Here is an 18,087-nt window from a genome sequence, read left to right as displayed (position 1 = left end):
CGTGGACAAGTTTCTTAGTTTCATGTAATTTTGAAAGATAATACAACATGTCCAGACATTATATTTATCCAAACAAAAATAATACGATTCAATACATTAGGAACCATTAGAAAACAACCATTTAGATATTCGAAAAATATAAATAAAATAAAATAAATAAATAATGCATGAACTCTATCATTCTCTTAGTTTCTTTAATTGTTGTTTTCATTTTAAATTTTATTACGGCGCGAAGTATGGACAAGTTTTCTAATGCCACATAAATGCGAAAGATAATACAATCTGTTCAAATATTATATTTGTCCGAATACTATACAATACAATACAATACAATATAATATGACTCAATACATTAGGAAACATGGGAAAGCAATCCTTGAGATCCCAACAAAATATATAAATGAAATTAAATAAAAAAAATAATAAAATGGTAGCATCCTTGTCGCGTGAAATCCCTTACCCAGGCCCCTAGTACACTTTCCTGTAACTGCAAGTGCTTCTTGAAGAAGCAAAGACACACTCCCTTTTGTTCTGATTTCTTGTATTTGTGTATTTGATCACTAAGTTCAGAAAGGTTAGTGGGGTTCTCTTATTTTTCCTTTTTTCTCAATTGGGTATCTTAAAGTTTGCATCTTGTTGAAGTTCTTGATCAAAATTTGCATCCATGGTTGATTTGCTTTACTGCATTTTTTTATATGGGTTTTCCGTTTTTCTCAATTGGGTATCTTAAAGTTTGTATCTTGATTCAAATTTGCATTTATGGGTGATTTTGCTTTACTGTATGGTTTATACTGTTTTTTTTTTTCTCAATTGGGTTTCTTAAAGTTTGTATCTTGTTGAAGTTCTTGTTCAAAATTCGCATCATGGTTGATTTGCTTTACTGCATTTTTTATATAGGTTTTCCGTTTTTCTCAATTGGGTATCTTAAAGTTTGTGTCTTGATCCAAATTTGCATCTATGGGTGATTTGCTTTACTGTATGGTTTATACTGTTTTTCCATTTTTCTCAATTGGGTTTCTTAAAGTTTGTATCTTGTTGAAGTTCTTGATCCCAATTTGCATCTATGGTTTATTTGCTTTACTGCATTGAGTGTACAGTTTTTCCCTAAATACAGAAAGTGGGGTTCTTTAGTTTTCTATTTTTCTGAATTGGGTTGTAAAGTTTGTATCTTGTTGAAGTTCTTGATCCAAATTTGCATCTTTGCTTGATTTGCTTTACTGGTTTATACAGTTTTTTCCTTTAGTTACAGAAGCGGGGTTCTCTTGTTATGTATTTTTCTCCATTTGGTTTCTAAAAATTTGTATCTTTGATGTTTTGAATCCAAATTTGTATCTATGGTTGATGTGGTTTACTGCATTTTTTATACGGTTCTTTCCTTTAATTACAGAAAGTGGGGTTATTTTCCCCTTTTCTCAATTGGGGTTCTTAAAGTTTGTATCTTACTGAAGTTATTGATCCAAATTTGCATCTATGGTTGTTGTTGTTGTGTTCTTGTTGAGTTTCTTACATATTGTTCTTGCTACCCTGTTTTGTAGTAGTTTTTGTTGAGCCAAGGGTCTATCGGAAACAAACTATCTACCCCCACAAAGGTGGGTGGTAAGGTCTGTGTACATTCTACTCTTCGGACCCCACTTGTGGAATCATACTGGGTATGTTATTGTTGAGTTTCTTACATTTTGCATCTTTTCTAAGTTCTGACCCAGATTCTCATCAATTGGTGATTTGTCCTTCACCAAGGGAAATGAGGTGAAATTTTGGGAAAAGAATTAGGCATAATTTTGTTTGATTAGCTATTTTTCACTCACTGTTTGGGATGTATCTTCTGGAGGAGTAGAGAGCTGGTGCTAGAACACAATTACTTATAGGACACAAAAGATCTTTCTTTTGCGAAATGGCTAGTATATTTTTTTGTACTTGCTTCACTTCATGTTATGGAATGATACTGCAAATAAAGTGGTGTGTTTATATAGGCTTTTCTTCTTCAGAGAAAATCAAATTTAGGCTAAGAGCTCTTTTCTGAGATTGCTTGACTAGTTATATGTTATTGCTATCTGAATGTCTTAATTTCACAAAGCCAGATAAACGGTATTCAAAGGCCAGTTGTTAGATGTTTTCACATAACTGATAATCAGATGTAAGAATAGGAGTTTTGGACAAAAATATGACAAATACCTAAAGGTAGAAATACTGATCTACAGATGTCTGGTTTTCAAATTCTCAACTGGGAAATAAGTGAATCTATTAGCTCATGTTGTCCTCTTGATCACTCTCTTTTACAGTGTCTCATCACCGTCTGATTACTAAAATGCAGCGTACATATATTTCATCTTCTTGTTCTTGATTGGTTAGTTTATTTAATATTTGTTCTGCACTTGGAAGGTAGAAAAGCTTAAGGATGTTTCAGAAGGTTATCTATGTGGTCTAAATGAATAATCAACATTTCGATTGGTATGGTTGTGAACTATGATTTCCAGCTCATGGATGGCTTTTCTTAGCAACCTGATGCTCTATCATATTCTATAAATAGTTAAATATTTTGTTGCCTCATACATTGTCCATTCTATAAGATTTGTTATGTTGTTTCGTTTTATTCACAAATTTTTGGTCAGGTAACAGGTGAACTTGGAGGCTGTGTGAATAAGTGAGTCCAAAAGTCCGCGTGACTCCTTCAAGAAAAAGATGGGATCAGAGGGTTCTGAAAAGGACCTCGTAGTGACTCAAATTAGTGTTGGCGGGTTCTGCAATGATGTCAATGCGAAAATGCTTTCAGAATATCTGGAAGAACAAGTTGGACAAGTGTGGAGGTGTAGATTAAAGACTTCATCCACTCCTCCTGACTCTTACCCGACTTATGACATTGATGTAGAGAACGTGCGAAGAATGAACAATTACATAAAAGTGGAACCTCATGCATTCGTTCATTTTGCATCTTCAGAGTCCGCACAGAATGCTCTTGCTGCTGCTAGGCGTGATGAACTCTTCTTAGAAGAGAAGCCTTTGAAGGTTAGTTTGGGTCCTGAGAATCCCTTTAATATGAATAAGAGGAGAAGAACTATCATGCCTTTTAAGTTTTCGGACGTTGGTGTAGAAATTGGAGTACTGGTTAGTAATGATGACTTTGTGGTTGGTTGGAGGGGACCTCATTCTGGTGTTAACTTTCTTGTGGATCCATTTAATGGGACATGCAAAATACTTTTCACAAGGGATACTGCTTTCTGTTTCAAGGGTGAAGGAAAACATGCCGTTATAAAATGCAATTTCAAGATTGAGTTTTTGCTGAGGGAAATCAATGAGATTAACGAATGCAAAGACTTTGCATCTTTGGTATTATTGTTGCAGCTGGCTTCATCTCCATTGGTTTTCTATAGAACTGCTGATGATGACATTGAAGAATCAGTTGCTTTTGACTTATTAGATGACGATGATCAGTGGATCCGAACCACAGACATTACATGTAGTGGAGCCATTGGTAGGTTTAATACCTACCGTATTTCAATTCGACCTCGCAATGGTCCTAGCCTTAAGAAGGCCATGAACTATTTCAGAGAAAGTAGGGTGCCTGTGGTAGAACAGGGTAACAGGCAGATGCTCCGGGTGAGAGATGAGCCTGATTTTGGGGTGTCCGTCTCAGAACCTTTCTTCTGCTTTCAAAACCATGAAGGTATAAGCTTTAAGGTCTTGTTTCTGGTAAATGCAGTTTTGCACAAAGGCATAGTTAATCAGCATCAGATGACTGCTGGATTCTTTTCTTTGCTTAGAAAGCATCAGGAGGGGGTAAATTTAGCTGCACTGAAGCACATCTTTTCTTACAAAAGGCCTGTCAATGATGCTATTCAGAAGTTAGCAAGTGTCCAGAAATGGCTATTTAGTAATCCTAACCTTCTCGAGAGAACTGGACAGTTGGATGATGTTGTAGAGGTTAGAAGGTTGGTTATTACCCCAACCAAAGCATACTGTCTTCCGCCAACTGTTGAGCTATCCAATAGAGTCCTCAGGAAGTATAAGCAGGTTTCAGATCGATTTTTGCGAGTTACTTTTATGGATGAGGGCATGCGTAACTTGAACAGGAATGTTCTGACATACTATGCTGCTACTATTGTGAGAGAAATTACATCAAGTTCTAATCCCCAGAGAACTGGAATCTTCCAAAGGGTGAAAAGTATTCTGAGTAAAGGATTTTATCTGTGTGGTCGAAGGTATTCTTTTTTGGCTTTCTCAGCTAACCAACTGAGGGATCGTTCTGCCTGGTTTTTTGCTGAAGCCCCGGAAATTAGGGTGCCCAACATCATAAACTGGATGGGTAAGTTCGGTAACAGGAATGTTGCAAAATGTGCTGCTAGGATGGGACAGTGCTTTTCATCAACCTATGCAACAGTGGAAGTCCTTCCAAGCGAGGTTAACTCCGAGCTTCCAGATGTAGAAAGGAATGGGTATGTTTTCTCTGATGGAATCGGCATGATGTCAGCAGATCTATCTATAGAAGTTGCAGCGAAGTTGCAGTTAAGTGTCAATCCTCCTTGTGCTTATCAGATAAGGTATGCTGGTTGTAAAGGTGTTGTCGCATGTTGGCCGGCAGAGAAAGATGGTATCCGCCTTTCTCTGAGACCAAGTATGAAGAAATTTGACTCAAATCACACTATCCTTGAAATCTGCTCTTGGACGAGATTACAGCCTGGTTTTCTGAACCGGCAAATAATAACCTTGCTCTCGTCCTTGGAAGTTAAAGATGAAATGTTTTGGGAAATGCAGAAAGAAATGTTATCAAAGTTGGATAAGATACTTGTGGATTCGGACGTGGCTTTTGATGTAATTACAGCTTCATGTGCCGAGGCAGGAAATACAGCGGCTATAATGTTGAGTGCAGGGTTTAAACCTCAAAGTGAACCTCATTTGAGAGGGATGTTGGCTAGCATTAGAGCTGCTCAACTCGGCGACCTCAGGAATAAGGCAAGGATGTTTGTTCCTTCAGGAAGGTGGTTGATGGGCTGTTTGGATGAATTAGGTAAACTTGAGCAAGGCCAATGCTTTATTCAAGTGTCAAGCCCTTCTTTGGAGACCTGTTTTGTTAAGCATGGTCCAAAGTTTTCTGAAATCAAGAAAAATCTTCAAGTAATAAAGGGCCTTGTTGTAATTGCAAAGAACCCGTGTCTTCATCCTGGGGATGTGAGGATTCTGGAGGCTGTAGATGTTCCTGGTTTACACCATCTCTTTGATTGTCTGGTCTTCCCTCAGAAAGGGGATAGGCCACATTCAAATGAAGCATCAGGGAGTGACCTTGATGGTGATCTCTACTTTGTGACTTGGGATGAAAATCTCATTCCACCCAGTAAGAAAAGCTGGATGCCAATGGACTATGCACCTGCAGAAGCCAAACAGTTGGGTCGGCAAGTTCAGCATACGGTAACTATCCAACTATAATGATATTTCTTGAAGCTTTGTTCATATCTTCCTATATTTGGTTAGCTTTTCCAGATCTGTATAAGTTTGTTTTACGGCTTAATGCTCACTTGGTTAGAATACTGATGAGATAATTGTATGCCTTCTTGAAAAGCTAGCATTACTTGTTCTTTAGCAAATGTTAACTATCATTTAACAACTGTATTGAGTTTTGTTGCATTTATTGCTCACTTTTCTTGTATAATGCATCCCAATTGCATTCGACCATATTTAAGTTGTATGGTTTATCCATAATGTATTTGGTTGTAATAGAAGGAGACTCTTTTTCTGTAGGTACACTCACTATAATAAAAAGAAAAATTTAAAGACACTTACAATAGATCTTGTGCTCTTCTTGCACTTGATGAGGAATTTAGGTCTTCTTTATGACACTTATTATTTGTTGGATCATTCAACTAGTTGCATAATATTCTTTTGTATTTTATTTTTCCGGTGTACTGTTTATTTTTTTAGTTTTTTAACTATTGTCTTCTTTTTTTACAGGACATAATAGATTTTTTCTCAAAGAACATGGTCCAAGAGAGTCTAGGAGAAATCTGCAACGCACATGTGGTTCATGCTGACCTCAGTGAATTTGGAGCTTTGGATGAGAAGTGCCTTAAATTGGCAGAACTTGCTGCTCTAGCCGTTGATTTCCCCAAAACTGGAAAACTTGTCACCATGCCATTTGACCTCAAACCAAAAATGTATCCAGACTTCATGGGGAAAGAGCCGTTTCAAACATACGAGTCAAAGAAAATTTTGGGCAAATTATATAGGCAAGTTATAGATGTATATGATGCAGAGGATGGAGAATCTTCTGGACTTGAGTTTGTCCCTAAAGACATCCCATATGACACTAATATTGAGATTCTGGGATATGAAGATTTCATAGATGATGCATGGAACCACAAATGTTCTTATGATGGTCAGTTGAATGGGCTCTTAGGACAATACAAAGTTAACGGGGAGGAAGAGGTGGTTACTGGACATATATGGTCCATGCCGAAGTACAGTGCTAAGAAGCAAGGGGAATTAAAAGAGAGGCTGAAGCACGCATATAATACGTTGAGGAAGGAGTTCAGGAATGTTTTTGAGCAGATGGAGCCTGATTTTGATATGCTTCCCGTTGATGAGAAGAATGATATGTATGAAAGAAAGGCATCTGCGTGGTATCGGGTCACCTACCATCCTCATTGGGTGACTAGATCACTAGAGTTGCAATTGCCAGATGCTGTTTCAAATGGTGTTATGTTAAGTTTTGCTTGGATTGCAGCAGATTACATTGCTCGAATTAAAATTAGACAACGGGGAATGCAAAATTCTGACTCTACCAAGCCTATCGATTCCCTTGGAAGGTATCTTGTTAACAAAATATAACAACCAAAACTCTCATGCGGTTAAATGGAAATATATTGGCTGCTTATCAGCTATTTGGCTGTAAGGCCACTCTGCCATTATCAATACCTGGTTTGATGTCCTTTCGAACCTCCTAAATCCTACTATTGGATTGTTTCCTTGTGTTGATCAGTTATTAGATGAAATGTCATCCATGAGTTTGCCTGCTGATCGATGAAAATCTTTTCTCTCTTCATCATTGCTGTTTTCTGGTTTGTATCATATGGCATTTGCTTGCTACTAGTTTGTATCTGTTGTTGTTGCTGCTGTAAAGGACATTATGGTTACTCTCGAACTGCTTATGTACTTTCTCTTACTTTTCTCGCGGTTGGTCCCTATCCTCTGTAATCCATTGATTTCGGACAAGGGAGACCAGAAATGTGCAATTGGCGAAGTTGAACTTAGCAATGCCACATAGATATATGGACATTTTCAGTCCAAGAAAACAAAGAGTGAATATAACAACATATCCAGTGTAATCCCACAAGTGGGGTCTGAGGAGGATAGAGTGTACACAGACCTTATCCTACCTTGGGAGGTAGAGACTCTTTCCTTCGAGATACCTTCACTGTCATTCATGATGAACGTTGTCCTGTTTTGGGACGATACAGTAAGTGGATTTACATCAATCTAGCTCTAGTCTCAGCTGAAGTAATACTCTCACTCATTTGTTTGGGTACTATGTACAGGAAATGAACATCAAGTTTGTGTTTATACAGAACGCCCCTCGCGTTTATTTCCTTAATTTCGTGTGACTAAAGAGTGTTGTTACTTGTTAGAGACAAAATTCTGTTTCTCCTACAAGGGACTTATGTTTAAAGCTATGTTGATGGAGTCTCAAAATGTTGCAACACCCGTGTCGAATTCTCCAAAAATGCACTACATTTAAAGAGTCCAACACGACTTGTCGACATTTTCATAGAGTCTTGGGCAACATAGGCTTAAAGTATTTCAACAGATTACATTTTAACAGCACTGTAAGGCAATCAGATAATGATACAAATCTCTGAAAAATAACACATGATCTTACTTCTACTTGTGTGGGGTAGAGACGTTGGTTCTAATAGGCACTCGTAAAGTAACTAACATATGATATGGAAAGAAAAGAAACAATAATCATGCAAAAAATCAGATTGAATGATAAATATGGTAAGTTAATTAAAATTAAGCCAGGTGAAAATAGAGTAACCATATATTATTGTTGAAAAATTAGAATCAATTGAAAGCCTCCAATAAATTTTGTAAGGTGAGTGGACAACATTAATTTATTTGTGATTCACAATTACATGTCATTTTTATCCTCTAATCATAAACCCCTTTTTGTAGCCGTAACTAAAAAAACTTTTTTTTTTCATGCTCATTATTCTTTTTTCCTTCTGATTTTTTTTTTATTGCTTTCTGTTTTCATCCAAAAGAAAAAGATTGCATGGATTTGAAAAGAGTCTATTTGCTGAATATGATAGTTTTTTTAACATAAGGTAATATAACATTCTCCACCTTATATATTTTTTTTGGAAATTTTCTCTAGATTTTCTTTATTACATATTTGTTTATTGTTTTGAAGTTGGATTTAACATAATTCAAAGTTGTTGGATTTGCATACTCATAGGATTTCTCTCATTAATGTTGATTTCTTGATTTCTGTTCATCGTGTGTTTATTTCTTTATATTTTGACTCACCTAATTGAAAATCCCGATTTCGCCACCTTTAGTATTTATGGTGTTTTTTGACTGGATTGTTGAAACAAGTGACCATAAAGAGTTATATGTGTATGCAATTCCCCTTTTTCTAACTTTTATGGTTGAAGCCAATGTTGCAAAAGATTGAAACTTAACATGGTGGAACCATTATTTTCACTTAGAGAATCCAAAATATAAAGAAGTAAATTAACGAAGTAGTCAATTGGATTCAACATTAACTAAAAATAATAATTTTAACCTTGTATATAATAAATCTTTCAACGAAGGGGGCTTGGATGAACCCTATTCGAAACCCCCTTCTAGTACCCTAGCTCCGCCCATGGTTGTTATGCATTGTACAAGGTTATATATTTCATTAACAATAGTTTGAACTATATTCTAATTAAGAAAACAAATGATTGAAACTTAAATATTTGAAAAGCTTAGAAAGATTACAATCATATGCATAGGAATAGTTGAGATGAGCCGAGGGACTATTGGAAACAACCTCTTTATGTTCCAAGAGGGGGGTAAGGTCTGCGTACACACTACCCTTCCCAGACTCCAGTTGTGGGATTCCAGTGGTATGTTGTTATTATTATTGATGTACATTATCTTGATTGCAGTTTGGTTTTGGTAGTTAAAAGCATGTTTTTTGTGTCATGGCGAATGGTGATGTTGAAGAACCTCTACTACGAGGCAATGCAAATTCATCGATTCGATTTAGTGATGTAAACTCATTCAAGCGAAGGCGGTCTCAATCTAGCAGCACTTGTTGTACTATTAGTCATATACAGAGAAATAATGAGGAATCCCTTCATTACCCTGAGTTCATTTCAACAAAGAGTTTTAGACTCAGAGATGTACTATTGTTTTTGGCTGTCTATATAGGAGTCGGAGCGATTTGCTTCTTCATCATAAGCGATCAAATCGAGGGAAAAAAGACTAATGGGATTCTTGATGCAATATACTTGTGTATTGTTACAATGACTACTGTTGGATATGGTGATCTTGTTCCTAAAAGCATCTTAGCTAAGTTTCTCGCGTGTGTTTTTGTGTTCACCGGTATGGCTCTTGTTGGATTTGTTCTGAGTAAAGCAGCAGATAGTTTTCTTGAGAGGCAACAAATCATGTTCCTCAAAGCCATAAAGATGAGGAAAGATAGTACTAGTTCAACAGAGGTTTTGAAAGAGGTAGAAACGAACATCGAAAAGTACAAATTGTTAAGTACTGTGGCACTTCTTGTTGTACTTACTATGCTTGGAACAATTTTTCTATGCCAAGTTGAGGATTTGAGTTTGTGTGATGCTTTTTATTGTGTTTGTGCTACTATTACTACTCTGGGGTATGGAGACAAGAGTTTCTCGACGAAATGGGGACGTTTATTTGCTTCTTTTTGGATATTGATGAGCACAATTTGTTTGGGACAGTTATTTTACTCCCTTGCTGAGTTATATACAGAACAAAGGCGAAAATCTATGTTCAAATGGGCTCTAACTCGCGAGTTGACAAATTCAGACCTTCAGGCTGCAGATCTTGATCATGACAGTGAAGTGAGGTAAGTCGTTAACGTGCAACAGACATAGAGCACAACGAAAGAAAATGATCTATATGTGATAACAATTAGTTGGGAATATGTTTTAGTCATGTTAGTACGTTTACGAAGGGGAGCCTTGGTGCAATAGAAACAGGGTTGTCATGTGACCAGGAGGTCACAGGTTCAAGTAGCGAAAACAACCTCTTGCAAAATTGCAAGGTAAGGCTGCGTACATTAGATCTAATGTGGTCTGGGCCTTCCTTAGACCCTGCACTTAACATGAGCTTAGTGCACGGGAATGTCCTTTTAGTACATTTACGTTCCTATGCTTTCCAACACCAACTTGCTTAGAACTGAGGCACAGTTGTTATTGTTATATTGCGTTCAAGTTTCTGTGTTACATTCTAATTATCATTTTCATTGTTCTTCATCCAGCGCTGCAGAATTCATCGTCTATAAACTTAAAGAGTTGGGGAAGATAACTGAGGAAGACATCTCTATAGTCATGGAGAGTTTCAAATTGTTTGATGTTGATCATTCAGGCACATTGACTGAAAATGATATTGCACTTTTGCAGTCGTCGTCTCGATCCAAGAGCTGATAATACCCCTCTAAACATCTTATGTTTTATTCATAGATGATAGAACTATGGAAATTGCACAGAAAATTTTGCAAACTTTCAATCCTATGCACTTGATGTTTGGAAAAAGGGATCATAGATACATTCAAGATTCAAGAACTTGTCACAATTTTGAACCATTGGGAGAATGTAAGTTAAGCCATGATTTAAACAGATTGAAACATGGTTAGTGAGGATTCATATAGTCAACACAAACTTGTTTAAAATTGAGGCATAGTTATCGTCGTTGTTATTTCACGTCGTCTATAAACTAATTTTCTTCAAGACTTTTGAGAAAAATGTAAGTTTAAGGCATGTAAAATTTGTACAAATTGAGACATGTTACATTACTAATATCATCTTAGTAGTTCTTTAAACATGAACAAGAATGTACATTTATCAATCATTTACCATTAACTTTCCACCAAAAGCAGAGGCAGATCCAGAATTTTAAGAAACACCGCTTCCAAGGTCCTGGATAAACTATTTACACATTTTAAGTAGTTTTATTAACATAAATACAGAGTTTTGGCCCAAGCTACTAAATTCTGCCGAACCCTTAAAAGGCCTGAGGATCGTTGCAGGCGACCGAGTATTAGAACTCTTCAAGTTGCTCCTGGTGTTGGTGCCCTGCAAGAAAATCAAGTAATGATCCTTCACTTTCTTTTACATTGGAGAATTCAACAGCTAACGGTGGTACATTGTTGAAGGCAAGAATTGTGACCAAAAGTAGAGTTGTGGATAGCAAAAGAGGCCAGAAATAAGTAAGAATATTAGGTGCCAACATTAAAAAAAAAGTTATGAAAATTGATAAGGAAATCAATGTGACAATGTGATTTTTGAAGTGCAAAATCTTGGCAAAGATATCCATATTGGGATTCATATTTAGAGATTAATTAATCAATCAAACACAATATGTGTGTTATGAAAGAAGTGAGGTTTTTGTCTTTGTGCTAAAGATTCTTTGTCCAAAGTGACAAGATTTTGTGTTGTGTCTAAATTGTTTCACAAGTAATTCTAATCTTTGATACCTTTGCATTTAGTTTTATCTTAATGGATTGTGCATTCTTGTCTAGTTGTTTTTAGATTTCTTCATGTTGAGGGATATGCTAAGATTAAAAAAGTTGTGAGTATGGGAAACCTCTCACAATTGGTGTCTGGGAGGGTGATGTGTACACAATTTTATTCCTATCTTGTGTTAAAGGTAGAGAGACACTTTCGAAACATCCGGCTCAAATAAGACATATCTAAATCGGTAAAAAGTGAAATACAGAAGTAAGGAACCATATAAAAAATAATTTATTGATGATCATTATTATTGTCGATTTATTACCGCGTTACGAGTAGTTTCCTATTCTTGAGGAAATTTTTCACATTGCGGTAAAAACATTCCTTAATGGGATGGCTCTATATCCAATAGAGTTCGAACCGGTCGAGACTGTTTGCTAAGGACGAAGGAGTGATTTTATCACTCCATCACAATCCTCATTGATACGCTACAAGTAGTTATGTTTAAATGTATAGAAGTTAATTTTTTTTATATATGATCTTTTAACCATCTCAAAGTGAGCAAAACTCCTCTTTCGTGAAATTTTAAGGATCAATAATAATCTAATTAGTGCAAATTTAGCATTATAACACTGTAAATTATTAGTTGTAATAATGCATCTTCTAAGTTCTAATAAGTGCAAAATAGTACTTTAATTGTCCTTAAATGATGGTGTTTGACTAGGTAAAGAGATTAAATATAAAATAAAAAATTTTGAACTTAAAATGTAAAATAAGTCATAAATATTTTTACAAAGTGACCTTTATTACAATCATTCTTGCAAATAATTTACATGGGATATATATATGTGCAACACACGTTACACAAAAACTAGTATACTCACACACATTTTCATATACTTGAGTTCTTCCATATTTATAATCCCCATAATATTATCCCCTTTAGGTTTTTGAACCCTACTAGTATCTAGTAGGATAATAAGACCTTAAAAGAGTTTATGTTTAATTATATAGTTGATAAGTAGGTGCCCTTATTCATCGTAATTAATGTGGTGGTGACTATTTAAGTTAATTAACCTGAGAATCTCCATTATGTACTCATCTATTTTTATCGGGTTAAAATGGATTATAATAGCTTGACGACTCCATTAAAGAAATGAGGTTCTGACCATAATGTGTAAAAACTATTGAATTGTTAGGATCTGGTCTTTCATTCACCTGCAAAATTCACCAACTCCAAATAAGCATTCCATTTATTAAATAGTTGAATATGAAGTAGAGGCAAGCAGAAAGTAAATTAGTGCAGCTAAACACTTTCTTAATTTTTTTCAAGCATTCAAAACATATTAAAGACTACTCAAATCTAAAATCACAAAATGAGGGAAATGCAACACTGTGAAGAACAAACAGTACGAACGACTAAAGAAATTAGGTAAACAAAAAGCATCATATTAATTTGCAGCTCAGAAAAGAACACCACCGGAATAGATACTGATCACTACTATGTTTCCAGAAATGTGTTGTTGATTTTGTTAAGCCTCTTCACTACTTCTTTCATGCTTATTCTTGATTCTGGCATTTCCTTTGTGCAGTCTAAACCCAATTCTATCATGGACGCAATGCAGATTTCACTTTCTGAAGTGATCTGTTCTTCCTCGGAGAAAAGATTGGCATCCACAACGTCCATCATACTCCCTGAAAATGATTGTGTGATCCATTTCCTCAACTCAAGATTTTCATTGCATATCTCTTCATCTGTTGGCCTTCTTTTCGTCAAAACCTCCATCAACATGATGCCGTAACTATAAACATCGCCACTAGCAGACACTATTCCATCCGAGCCATATTCTTAAAAAAGAATTGAAAAAAAAGTTAATTCAATTGAAATACAACAATAATTCTCTTTTTACTGCTACAACTTGGAGAGGCTTAATTATGATAAGAGAAAATCAATGAGAGTAGATTTTCTTTTACCTGGTGCAATATATCCAAGAGTGCCCAATGTCTCTGTATAAGCCATTGACTTGCTTATGGCTAAAATTTTAGAGATTCCAAAATCACCAACATGAGCCACCATATCTTCATCCAAAAGAACGTTGGCTGGCTTCAGGTCGCAATGAACTATTGGAGTGTTATGACCATGGTGTAGATATTCAACTGCCATAGCTGCATCAAGCATTACAGTGACTCTTTGATGAAGGTTCAAGTGTCGATCTTCTTTGTACAGCCAATTCTCAAGACTTCCATTGGGCATAAATTGCAGAACAAAGGCTCTTATATAGTCACTAGAACATGTAGTAATCACTGAAACAAGATTTCTATGTCTAACATTTCTCATCACTTTACATTCGGTATCAAACCTCTTGCATACTTGCTCGTTTTCCAAATCCAGAACCTTAATGGCCACTGCAGTTCCACCAAACAATGTGCCTTTGTACACAGAGGCAGAGCTTCCCTCACCAATTAAATTGGATTCATCAAAATTATTTGTTGCTCGTTGAATCTCATGATAAGAAACTAATTGATGAGTCTCAATCTCCGGTACCTTCTCTACATCTTTGGACTTTCCTTTCTTCTGTCGTTTCATTATCCAAATTGAAATGAACAAGAATATAAGAAAGGATGCAATAGCCACTGGAGTAACAATTTTTAGCACAACCTCCTTAAGCTTTGATTGTTTTCCATGATTAGTGATAGCACAAGTAGGAATTTCCAATATGTGCATTCCACAAAGACCTTTGTTCCCGAGAAATGATTGCAAAGTGGAATTTGCAAACACGCCACCACTCGGTATTTCACCTTCTAAATCATTAAATGAAACATTAATGTTTTTCAGGTATGAGAGTTTTTCCAAAGATTTAGGAATAGTACCTGACAATACATTTAAAGACAAATTCAAGAATTCCAAGCTTATCAAGTTGGCAAAGGATAATGGAATTTGGCCAAAAAATGAATTGTTGGATAGGTCAAGATGCTGCAGGTTTTGGAGTTCCCCCAATCTGGTTGGTATCACACCTGAAAAGTGGTTATCGTAAAGATATATTTCTACAATGGCTTTCAGTCCTCCAATATCTGATGGAACTTCTCCCTCTATTGAATTCTGTGACACACTTAGATAGAGAAGACTACTCATCTTCCAAAGGCTCACCAAAAAATTTGATGAAAATTTATTAGAACCCAAATAAAGCTTTTGTAGCATGCTAAGATTTCCAAAGCATTCTGGAATTAATCCAGAGAGCTCATTACCATCCAGATATAGTTCAACCAAATTAGACAAATGGCATGCCGCCTCTGGAATATGTCCCTGCAATTTATTGGTACGTAGACACAGCCCTTGGAGTTGTTTAAGCTTACCAACATCAGAAGGAATACTCCCTATCAAGTTGTTTCCTTGAATGTCTAGGGAAGTAAGACCGCTCATGTTGCCTATACTTGTGGGGATGAGTCCATTGATGTGTGCATATCCTATATGAAAGTTTTGAATAGTAGATGAATTCCCAATAGAATTGGGCAGAATGCCATTCAATGGATTGGAACCCACTTGTAGATATCGCAGCATCTTACAGTCCGCCAAAGAAATGAAGAATCGCAACTCATGCACTCTTGGTTCATTGGTAAGTTGATTAGTATGTAGGAGCAGTGCTCGCAGCTCACGGAGATTCCCCAAATTGTTAGGAACAGTTCCTGTGAGAGAGTTACGATCTAGCTCCAGTATCTCAAGCTTGGAAGCATTTGTTATGAACAATGGAATTTCCCCTTCAAGCTGATTGACTGACAAGATAAGTTCCTTAAGGTTAGGAAGACCTATAGTGGTTGGAATTCTCCCCGAGAGGTTGTTGAAACTGAAATCAATCATTTCCAAAGAAGATATGTTGAAAATAGCCTCTGGAATTTCACCCATAAGATTATAATTATGGGCAAAGCTTAATTGCCTCAAATTTGATAGCTTCCCTAATTCCGGAGGTATTCCCCCCACTATGCGATTGTTTCGACAGTAAAGACTATGCAGAGTGGAAATATTTCCCAATGAAGTGGGAATTGCCCCTTTTATTAGATTATCACCAATATAAAACTTCTCGATTTTGGATAAACAACCAATATTTCTGGGTATGTCTCCAGTTATATTGTTGAAATATATGGACAAAACTTTGAGCTGTGTGAGTTGGCATATGTTGGAAGGAATGCAACCAGAAATTTGGTTGTACGATATGCTTAAGATGTTGAGATTTGAGACAATATTTCCTTCATCAAGCAAGAGAGAACCGGAAAGGCTATTGTTTGCCAGAGATACAAAAAGTAGAGACGAGATATTAAACAATGTTGGAGGAATGAAACCTATTAATTGGTTGTCAAACAATAATAGCTCTACAAGTTGGCTCATATTACCAATCTCCTTTGGAATGTTGCCGCTCACTCTATTCCCAGACATACTGAAGTTCATCATTTTTGGGCATTTCCAACAGAAGGAGGGACTATATCGGTGAGGCTATTGTTCCCGAGATTTAAGACTCTCAGTTTTGGTACATACCATGGCCCTCTCCACATTTCACCACTGAGTTCATTGAAAGCCAATGAAATTACTTGAACTCTCCGGTTTTGAAATAGACTTGTTGGTATACTTCCGCTGAGCTGATTGTTTTTAACATCAATAACTTTCAAGCGAGGCATGTCACCAAGTCCATAAGGGATGCCACCATGGAAGCTGTTGTTCTCGAGATTGAGAACACTGAGAACGGACAAATTGGCCAAAGACGGGGAAATTGTGCCTTGAAGTTGCAAATTAGGAAGAGTCAAGGCCACAACCCTTTGGCTTTTTGGAGTGCAAGTGACACCAGACCAAGAGCAAAAAGAAGTATTTTTTGTCCAATTATTGGCCAAAAAATGAGTGGTACTTGTAATAAGATTTTGGAAAGCTAATAGAGCTTGTTGGTCAGTCTCATTAGAGGAAGCAAGTGATATAGAAAATTGGATTAGAAAAAGAAGAATCAATAAGAAAATGTGCTTCTCCATATTAATTTGTGTGTGTTGTATTTCCAATGATCAAAGTTACTCTACTATATATATATATACTAGTTCTGGAAACGCGTGTTGAACGTTTATCCCAAAACATTTCATATAAATTTTGTATTGCAAATGACATATTTTATCCCCTTCACTATTGGTATTTACTAAAAAAGGTCCACCGTTTTTATGATAGAAAGTACATATATCTTCCTAATAAAAAGAATACATTCTTAATTATAAAATTGACTAAAAGTTCATAAAGTAAAAATAACTAATTATTGTACAAATACAATATTCAAATAAGGATACGAAAATACCATATGCTAGGTTAATGTATACAAAGCAACAAACCAATGTAAATTCTCATTAATAATAACAATCAAACAATAAAATGTTATACAATAAAAACAAACAAGAAGCATAAGCATTAAAAAAAACAAATAAAAAGAGACAAGAGAAGAGAGCATAGAGATTTTCTCCTTTTCTTTCAACTGTATTAAGTGTGTACAATATTGAGTTCTATATATATATTATCATCTTAGTTTAATTTTCTTAATCAATTGTTAATTATGTTGTTTTTTTAGTGTGAATAAGTCATGAGAAGTTGGTATTATTGATAATGTATTATATTTGGTATTATTGGGATTGTTGAAGGCTAAAGGATTGTAATTTATTTAACTCCTAAATCTCGTAGCTTTTCATTTTTCTACTTTCTGGTAATTAAATCCAAGTTTCACTATGCCTCTTTTTGGCATTGATGAAATAAAGATTTAGATTTAACAATTTTAAGATCCAATATGAATGCAATTACAGCTACTACAGGAAATTAGATCATTTACAGTTGTCTTCTCTCGAACTAATTAAAGAGGGCGATTTAATAAATATAACTCATCAGGGTTATTTAAATGTTGAACAAAGACGTCCATGATGTGATATGTATATATATACTTCTTGTTTGTTCATGCTAGTAGCATTTTTAACTGCATCTGTTGTCCCTTGTGTCGCGGCATAATTATTAGCAGCGCAAGAATCCCTCATAATCAGGCACAATTAATAACTTAAAACATATGGTTAAGAGAGACGAAATATATGAGCAATAACAATGGAATTATGGAACCCCTTAACAAACATATTGAAGATAAATAATGAAAAAGAAGGAGAGGAGGAAGATTGGTGGTATTGAAACTCCGGAAGAGAACCTCAATGAATTTACCATGATTTACTGATCTGGCAATTTATAAAATTCTAAAGCTACACTTGAAAGTTGAAACAAACTTTCAAACAATGAATTAGTTTAGGAAGATGAAAAGTTATTCTAGAGTACTGAATAGGCTGCAATAAGTGGCAATTGCAAGAAAATTAATCCACCCCTTTGTATACTCAAATACGTGATTGATTGTCATTA

At 35.7% G+C, this 18,087-nt stretch overlaps 3 protein-coding genes across 4 annotated transcripts; 2 read left to right on the top strand and 1 right to left on the bottom strand.

The window, feature by feature from the left end:
• The first annotated feature begins 436 nt into the window (after nt 1-436).
• LOC125856892 (RNA-dependent RNA polymerase 6-like) lies at nt 437-7,000 on the top strand. Of its 2 annotated transcripts, XM_049536548.1 has the most exons (4): nt 437-574; nt 1,536-1,649; nt 2,617-5,400; nt 5,941-7,000. In XM_049536548.1, exons 3-4 carry the CDS (start codon nt 2,680-2,682, stop codon nt 6,814-6,816), a joined length of 3,597 nt encoding a protein of 1,198 aa, XP_049392505.1. In that variant the 5' UTR covers nt 437-574; nt 1,536-1,649; nt 2,617-2,679; the 3' UTR covers nt 6,817-7,000. The 2 variants fall into 2 exon arrangements, with proteins under 2 accessions (XP_049392505.1, XP_049392506.1); XM_049536549.1 differs by lacking the exon at nt 1,536-1,649 and having other exon boundaries at nt 460-574.
• Nucleotides 7,001-9,176: 2,176 nt separating this feature from the next.
• On the top strand, nt 9,177-11,585 carry LOC125856917 (two-pore potassium channel 1-like). Its single transcript, XM_049536578.1, has 2 exons — nt 9,177-10,072; nt 10,487-11,585. The coding sequence occupies exons 1-2, from the start codon at nt 9,177-9,179 to the stop codon at nt 10,650-10,652; spliced, it is 1,062 nt and encodes a 353-aa protein (XP_049392535.1). The 3' UTR covers nt 10,653-11,585.
• A 1,407-nt stretch (nt 11,586-12,992) lies between these two features.
• LOC125856903 (receptor kinase-like protein Xa21) lies at nt 12,993-14,811 on the bottom strand. The gene is made up of 2 exons (XM_049536559.1): nt 13,653-14,811; nt 12,993-13,526 (listed from the first exon to the last, which is right to left on the bottom strand). Exons 1-2 carry the CDS (start codon nt 14,809-14,811, stop codon nt 13,180-13,182), a joined length of 1,506 nt encoding a protein of 501 aa, XP_049392516.1. The 3' UTR covers nt 12,993-13,179.
• Nucleotides 14,812-18,087: the final 3,276 nt, after the last annotated feature.

The sequence above is a fragment of the Solanum stenotomum genome, chromosome 2, assembly GCF_019186545.1.
Source record: "Solanum stenotomum isolate F172 chromosome 2, ASM1918654v1, whole genome shotgun sequence".
NCBI lineage: Eukaryota > Viridiplantae > Streptophyta > Magnoliopsida > Solanales > Solanaceae > Solanum > Solanum stenotomum.
Note: the sequence above shows the minus strand (reverse complement) of the source record. Positions and strands in the feature narration are given on the sequence as shown.